The following is an 8703-nucleotide window of genomic DNA, read 5'->3' as shown; positions in this document are numbered from 1 at the left end:
TTAGTTATTAAATAATTATATTAATATAAATAATATTCGTTATATTAACATAAAAAGTAATTTTATCAACATAAAAATATTCATATCTCCTTTTATTATATTTATAAAAATAAAATTAAATAAATAAATTATCTTTTTTTTATTATCATTCGTTAACTACCATTTTAATATGACAGATGAATAGGTGGTAGTATCTACGTAATAATTGCGAAAGCGACCCATTAATCCGCTATCTGATACTACGTAAATAAATCGAGAATCCTCAGGTATGAACCCAAAACTTTCGGACTGGGATCCTCCGTCTAAAATGGCTGTCCCAATTCCTGTCCAACGAATTAAAATACGCCACGTTGCAATGTAAACTTTAATGGATCTCAAAGAAATAAAGAGGCTAACTTCCGTCTCTTTTTCCTTTTTTTTTCTTTGTCCTGGATGTCCATAGTTCAGCATCATATTCTTTTTACTCCTCAGAGCAAAAAAAATATTCTTTTTATTCCAAGAAAAGAAAGGGGTCATCTTCATCTCAGATGAAAATGTTTCGCTGATCTTTCTTTTCCTTTAAATCTCTAAAATAAAAATAATTATTTTTTTTCTTTTCATCATAAAAATTTTTTAGAGTCCGTTTGATTCATAAATTAAAATTATGAGATAAAAATTATTTTTAATTTATGTAATTTTTTATAAAAAAAAATACTGTAATAAACTATAAATTATAATTCGAATCAGAGAACGAATCCTTTAACCAAATTGGCTCTTACTTTATCAAAATCTGCAAATCTTTTAATTTTCTTATCTTTATTATAAATGGAAGGTGGAGACGTGGAATTTTTGGGAGACGATAAGTCTAATTGGAGAAAACAAGTGGGAACTCTTCCCGGTGGTTACCAAGGCTTCGTCGGTGGCGCGCTGTTCGTGGTCATCTTCACTAGAATTTGAATACATCAGATTTCCTTTTTTTCTTTTTCGTCCCTTGCTTTGGTTCTTGGGCACTTGTCTCTAATCTCTACCTTGTTCGATTTCTAATTTCATTTTACTCTGTTAAAACCAGAGGGTTATGGAAAAAAGACTTGGTTGGTGTCAAACCAAAAAAAAAAAAAAAAAACAGTTTGAACCCATTTCAAAAAGAAAAGGGATTGCAAATTCTTGTTTTCATTTCAAAAAAGGAAAAAAGAAAAAGAAGAATTAGAAGATAAAATAACCCGGAAAAACTGGCAGATGAAACTGTTTTTTTTTTTTTTTTCCAGATTGAGAAAGAAAAAAGTGTCAGAGAATCGGAGTGGCTAAAAGAAATTAGATAGGGTGAAGAAGCGAAGAAGAAAGAGAAAATTTATTACGGGAGAGAAAAAGAAAAGCAAGTAACGGGGAAGGATAGGGCCGGCAAGATGGATCACGACACGACGACACGATTCGAAAACAATACGAATTTTACGGGTTAGGGTTGAGAAAAAAGAAGTTTGGATCAGAATTGATCTCAGATGAAAATGTTTCGCTGATCTTTCTTTTCCTTTAAATCTCTAAAATAAAAATAATTATTTTTTTTCTTTTCATCATAAAAACCTCTTAGAGTCCGTTTAATTTATGAATTAAAATTATGAGATAAAAATTATTTTTAATTTACGTAATTTTTTATAAAAGAAAATACTATAATGAATTATAAATTATAATTCGAATCAGAGAAAACGAATCCTTTAACCAAATCGGCTCTTACTTTATCAAAATCTGCAAATCTTTTAATTTTCTTATCTTTATTATAAATGGAAGGTGGAGACGTGGAATTTTTGGGAGACGATAAGTCTAATTGGAGAAAACAAGTGGGAACTCTTCCCGGTGGTTACCAAGGCTTCGTCGGTGGCGCGCTGTTCGTGGTCATCTTCCCTAGAATTTGAATACATCAGATTTCCTTTTTTTCTTTTTCGTCCCTTGCTTTGGTTCTTGGGCACTTGTCTCTAATCTCTACCTTGTTCCATTTCTAATTTCATTTTACTCTGTTAAAACCAGAGGTTCATGGAAAAAAGACTTGGTTGGTGTCAAACCAAAAAAAAAAAAAAAAAAAAAAAAAAAAAAAACAGTTTGAACCCATTTCAAAAAGAAAAGGGATTGTAAATTCTTGTTTTCATTTCAAAAAAGGAAAAAAGAAAAAGAAGAATTAGAAGATAAAATAACCCGGAAAAACTGGCAGATGAAACTGTTTTTTTTTTTTTTTTCCAGATTGAGAAAGAAAAAAGTGTCAGAGAATCGGAGTGGCTAAAAGAAATTAGATAGGGTGAAGAAGCGAAGAAGAAAGAGAAAATTTATTACGGGAGAGAAAAAGAAAAAGCAAGTAATGGGGAAGGATAGGACCGATAAGATGGGTCACGACACGACGACACGATTCGAAAACGATATGCATTTTATGGGTTAGGGTTGAGAAAAAAAAGTTTGGGTCAGAATTGGGTCGACCTGAAATTGACACGAAAAGCACGGGTCAATTTCGGGTTGGACCCGCCTAACCCGAACACGACACGAAACTCGTAAAAAACTAAAAAATACATATATTTTTCATGGTATATTTTAAATTTTATTATGAACTTGTGATATCATGATAGTTATACTCAAAATCTTATACTATTATTTGCTTAATTTCAATGGATGTTATTGTAATTTAGTGTGTTATGAATTTTAAGTTATTTTAAATATGTAAAAAAAAACTAAATAAAAGTATATAATTTTCGTGTCAATTTTGGATTCACGGGTCAATTTCGTGTCATGGGTCGTTTTTGGGTCGTGTCGTGTCAACTCGTAAAGTAATCGTGTCGTGTTCGTGTTGCGGTTTTTAAAAAATTTTGTGTCACGGGTCATGTTCGGATTGACTGTAAATTTAGAAAGAAATTATCAAAACACGACACGTGACACGAATTACCTCTCCTGGGGAAGGAAATGGTTTCTGCTTGTGCAAGCGGTGACGTGTCAAAAATAATTGGTTAGACAGATAAACAAAATGGACAGAGGATCTGGGTTCTCTTTGGAGACCTATGTAAGTGACCTTGATGGGATTTAATTTCACATGTATATGTACAGTAAGGAACCTTTTTTTTTTTTTTTTTAATACAAGGGGAAGGGGGAATGCCGCGGTAAGAAACTTACCAACACGATATTTATCAATTTTGTGATTAACTTTGCAATACAATCAAACTTTGTTTGGCATGATAACGTTCATCAAACGTATCGCTTATTATATCATCTAGCTAGTAATTACTTCTCCAAATACTGAAACTTTCTTTGTAGATGTAAGTTTTTTTAAAAATTATAAGCCTTTTCTTTTCTTTCAAACTCCATATCAACTTTTGGTATCAATTCATCAATAATCTTGAAAAGAGTGGATGCAACATTTTCATTCAGTTGAAGCCAACTACTACAATCCGCAAGTAATTAATTAGTTATCTACACTTTTTCATTGAATTTGAACGATTTAATTAGAGCGACATGATAGTTAAATGACGAATAAAACCCTAAGTATGTAATACACGTGTGTGTGGGTGTGTGTATATTTGTATTGATATGGTTTTAGATCTACCTTTTTTTCGCGAAATAACATTATTGGTCAGAAACAACAGTCCAAAAGTACAATTGTTGAGACTAGGTCCAAAATTAATTTTTTTTAAAAAAAAACAGATAATTCCGGGATAGATTAGATGCAATGTTTTCAAAACCAGCACGTGCTCATCAAATTACAATTTAAATTAAAATGTGCGGATTGGATCGGATAAAAACACATTGTTGAATATAAGAAAAGAATATAGCCATTAAAAAAATGTGGACCTGAATCAAATTATTTAAATTAAAATGTGCGGATTTCATCGGATAAAAACACATTGTTGTATATAAGAAAAGAATATAGCCATTAATAAAATGTCGACATGAGTGGACAGTGACTCTTGACAAGGACCTGAATTCAACTTATTATATTATTGCTCTGTGTTTTATGTATACAGATAATTCTCCACTAATGAAGTGGACATGCATGCGTCAACAGTGATGTTTTCAGAAACAACGACCTTACCATTGTCGTGAATCTCGTTTATAAATTGGCAAACGGGTGGCTGAAGTGGCTTTGCTAGTATATATCCAAGGAAGCTTCAATGACTTTTCTTTTCAATAATTATTACGGTTTTTTGCTCGCTTGCTCTTCTATATAAGTATCCACACAACTTTATCACATTCCACACAACATAACTTTCTCACAAGTTCGTATTTTTTTCTCTCTCAAGCAAAAAAGAAAATACATCTCAAGTAGTGAAAAGATATCTACATAGATATATTATAAAGGAAAAAAATATGGCTTGTGGTAGTTTCAATTACTCCTTTTTCGCTAATAGTGTTGGAAAAGAAATGTGTGAGAAGAGAAAGACCGGGAATATTGCCAAGGTGGCGACTTGTTCACTTGCTGTTCAAGGTAACACTTCCACTACTGCTAAACCGGTCGTGGAAGTGCCCGCAGATCAAAACAGCACTTTCATTAATCTTGGTAGGTCTTCGACAAAGAGACGATTTGAAACCCATCGTTGTCAAGAGACTATAGAAGAAATTATTGGTAATGGAAAATTTGGGAGGTTTGGGGGCAAGTTTGTCCCCGAGACATTGATAACTTGTTTGAACATGCTTGAAGCTGAATTCCGGTCGGTTTTGCACGATGTCCAGTTTCAGGTGGGTTGCACTACATCTATCGTAAAATATAAATTCACATGTCAATTCTGAGGCTTTTATAAATTATCATATTGTGCATGATATTTTATACGTAGTTCAAAATATAACCATATACTTGCATGACATGAATTTTTTTTTTTTTTTTTTTTAATGCTGGTTGGGAAGTACAGGCGGAGCTAGCGACAGCGCTGAGAGACTACGTTGGGCGGGAAACGCCTTTGTATTATGCACAGCGGCTGACAGAGCACTACAAGAGCAAGAGTTGTAGTGGCGAAGGGCCAGAGATATATTTAAAGAGGGAGGATCTCAACCATGGAGGAGCACACAAGATGAATAACGCCATCGCGCAGGCAATGATTGCCCGGCGCATGGGCAGGACTAGGGTCGTGGCCGCCACCGGTGCAGGACAGCACGGCGTCGCCACTGCTGCCGCGTGTGCCAAACTATCTTTGGAGTGCACTGTGTTTATGGGGACAAAAGATATTGAAAAACAGTCCTCTAATGTGCTCTTGATGAAGCTACTTGGTGCTCAGGTATTTTCACTATTAGCCAAGTAGGAAACAATAAAGTACATGTGTATATCACATGATTATCCCCGTGTAACTATTGATATGATAAAGTAATCTGATGTCACATAAATTCCAATCAACCATAAAATCATTGGAGGAAAAACCAATAATCCAATAGTTTTATATAAAAATATATGTATCGTGTATTATTGGCTTTTTTCCAGGAGAGGTTGGATTTTTCTGTTTTAAGGTCTCATAAGCAATCATTTCTAATAAATATATGTATCAAACAATTGGAATATTCAAATGGAGATGTAGAAAGCGTAATATGATGTTGTCAGTTGATCATTAGTACGAGTTTTATACCTTTTTTAAAAAAAAAGAAAAAAAATCTTATAACTAAGTATATGTGTCATTATTGACTAATTAGGTAAAATCAGTGGCGGGAAATTTCAAGGATGCGACATCTGAGGCGTTCAGGAACTGGGTAAACGACTTGGAGACCAGCTATTACTTGACGGGAACCGTGGTAGGGCCTCATCCGTGCCCTAGCATGGTCCGGGAGTTCCAGTCAGTGATCGGAAAGGAGACAAGGAAGCAAGCCTTGGAGAAGTGGGGAGGCGAGCCAGACGTCTTGGTCGCCTGCGTGGGGAGCGGGTCCAATGCGTTGGGTTTGTTCCATGAATTTATCGACGACGAAGACGTCAGGTTGATCGGCGTCGAAGGAGCAGGGATAGGACTGGACAGCGGCCACCACTCGGCTACCCTTACCAGAGGCGAAGTGGGTGTGTATCATGGAGCCATGAGCTACCTGTTGCAGGACCATGAGGGTCAAATTGTAGGCCCCCATTCCATTGGTGTCGGGTAAGTCTATATCAATATGTGGCTTCTATCATCAGGTCATATAAATTCGATAATTTTCCCTCTTACGCCTGACATATTAAATTTGGGTATTTGGATTACTTTCGTCATAGATCTAATATTTCATGATTTCAATATTTTTCATTAATTTTCTAAAATACTTTTTATATTTTATAAATACTTTTATTTCTTCTTTCTCACTAAAATAACTTGTTTCTAAACGATTATGTTTTTTTGTCCCATGACCCTACCAACTACTAATTTTTCCTCGTAAATGTGATATTTTCTCAAAGGTATCCTATTGAAAGATATTTTTTTAACGTAAATATTTTTTTTTATGTAGTCCTTTTAAGTTATCATAACAAAAATGATCTAAATAGTTTTTCCAAATTAAAAAAGTTTCTCAAATGTGTTTGTTTTTTTTTTTTCCTCCGATCCTCTATGTATGTATATGTATGTGTGTACTAATTACTTGACAACAAAAATAATTGCAGGCTGGAGTACCCAGGAGTTAGCCCCGAGCTGAGCTTTCTCAAAGACAGTGGACGAGCCGAGTTTCACACAGCCACTGATCAAGAAGCTCTTGATGGTGCGTAGGATAATATTGTAGTTTACACAACAAAAAACAATCAGGGCCGTTTATTTCATATACTCTAATTCAAATTATTGATTCTATTACATTATTTTTTTTTAATAAAAAATTTGAATTTCAAATGTCAAAATCATAATCATAATTTAAGTATACCTTTTAAACGGAACCTTAATAATTCTTCAGATTAAAATCATTATATTATAATATATATATAATATATATATATATATATGTATACTTTTGACTTTTTTAAGCTGACAAAAGACTTGAGTTATTATGTTAATCCCTATTTTCTTCTGCAGCGTACCGACTGTTGTGCAGATTGGAAGGCATATTTCCAGCGTTAGAAGCATGTCATGCATTGGCATTTCTGGATAAACTTTGCCCTACTTTACGAAGCGGCACAAAAGTTGTTGTAAATTGTAGCGGTCGTGGAGACAAGGACGCTGCTATTGTTTTCAATTCTAAACTAACCTAATTTTTTTTTTTCTGAAATCAAGAAATTAGGTTATTTGCACGTAAAAATACCAAAAATGAAAAATAAGAAAAAAAAATGCCATTAATAGTGTTAGATTTCTAGAGTCTAGAAATATATGTAGAAAAACTGTATAGAATATGGATGCGATTTCTTTTATAAATTAACAAAAGCCATTAGTTATGGTGCTAATCAGGAATCTTGTCATCGGTTTAATTAGCAATATTTTCTCCCTCGGTTCTGTATTAGGAGAAGATCAGTATGCGAAGTTAACGTACCCTTTGTTGTTGTTGTTTTTCGTTTTTTTTAATATAATGATTTATATGAATATAAGCATATTATCCATATACTGTTGTCTTGATCATTCTAAAAATTATCAACTATCAGCTATTTTCTAAAAATACCATAAAAATAGAAAATAAAAATTAAATTACGTTAAAATATCTATGACAACTGAAAAACAAAAATAAAAATTGAAATACCAAAACATGTCTGCGAAAACATCTGCTAACCACCCAGTCCTAAAAATTATCAACTATCAGCTATCAATTAGACTTAAACCTGCGGAACATTAATGCACTTTGTCATACTAACAAGAGTTTCATCATATTAGAATACTGAAATCTTATGAGAAAAGATCATGTTTGTCCTCGATTGCTGATTTCTCAGATCAGTCGAGACGTATCTGTCTCTTTCATTGTCAACCCCACAACACGGAGAGGCCATTGAACAAAATTTTCAATGGACATCTCACTGGAAGCTCACGCTGGCAACGCAGACGCGGCCCATGCGGATTAAAGCCTTGGACGCGCGCTGACGTTTGCGTGAAAGAAACGCGCGCGCTGAGAGAAGGCGTGCTGGTGACGCGCGCGAGGAAGAGTCGGGGAACATGGAAGAGCTGGGGCCCACGCGGACTTATGCGACTTGGCCGGCTCAGTTACTCGGCTCAATTGACTCGGCTCTCTCTCTGATGGCTTGTGTGGCTTAGCTAAGAGGCTTGACTCCGGATGGTTGAAAATATGACTTTCATGACTTATTTTTGTGTAGCTTTTTACACTGTTTTTTATCTATAAATAATTAAACAAAAACTAGACAAATTTCAATTAAAAATATTATAAATAAAAATAATGGAATTGTTTAATTAAAGCTTAAATATTTTAATATTATATAAATCAAAAGCAGTATTCAGGGTGCATTTTCATGCACTTATCACAACCCCCAACTAACTTATTGCTAGTCTCTAGCAATCCAAGCGCAAGAGAAATCGTGTCACAAAGAAAATCTGAGTCTCAACTAACTTAGTCACCTGAGTATTTTAAACAAACTGTCAGTAAGAAGTCAAAATATACTATCAAGATTATTTCAGTCATAACTCCAGAGTCGTGTGTGTGTGCTCCAAATCATAACCTTCTGACCACCGACCATAACACATACAGCTTTAAAAAAATTCACCAAGTAGAAGTCTCAACTCCATTGATCTCATGGGTGTCAGAAATATTTGAGTGCAAAGGTTTTCTCTCATGGAGTTGGAAATGGAACAATCAACGCTCAGTGTGAGGCATGTCAAATTTAGGACAAACAGT

At 34.3% G+C, this 8703-nt stretch overlaps 1 protein-coding gene across 1 annotated transcript; it reads left to right on the top strand.

The window, feature by feature from the left end:
• Positions 1-4188: 4188 nt before the first annotated feature.
• LOC21396082 (tryptophan synthase beta chain 1) lies at positions 4189-7465 on the top strand. The gene is made up of 5 exons (XM_010103164.2): positions 4189-4683; positions 4854-5216; positions 5623-6056; positions 6548-6642; positions 6948-7465. The coding sequence occupies exons 1-5, from the start codon at positions 4315-4317 to the stop codon at positions 7121-7123; spliced, it is 1437 nt and encodes a 478-aa protein (XP_010101466.1). The 5' UTR covers positions 4189-4314; the 3' UTR covers positions 7124-7465.
• Positions 7466-8703: the final 1238 nt, after the last annotated feature.

The sequence above is a fragment of the Morus notabilis genome, unplaced genomic scaffold, assembly GCF_000414095.1.
Source record: "Morus notabilis unplaced genomic scaffold, ASM41409v2 Scaffold637, whole genome shotgun sequence".
Taxonomy (NCBI): Eukaryota; Viridiplantae; Streptophyta; class Magnoliopsida; order Rosales; family Moraceae; genus Morus; species Morus notabilis.
Note: the sequence above shows the minus strand (reverse complement) of the source record. Positions and strands in the feature narration are given on the sequence as shown.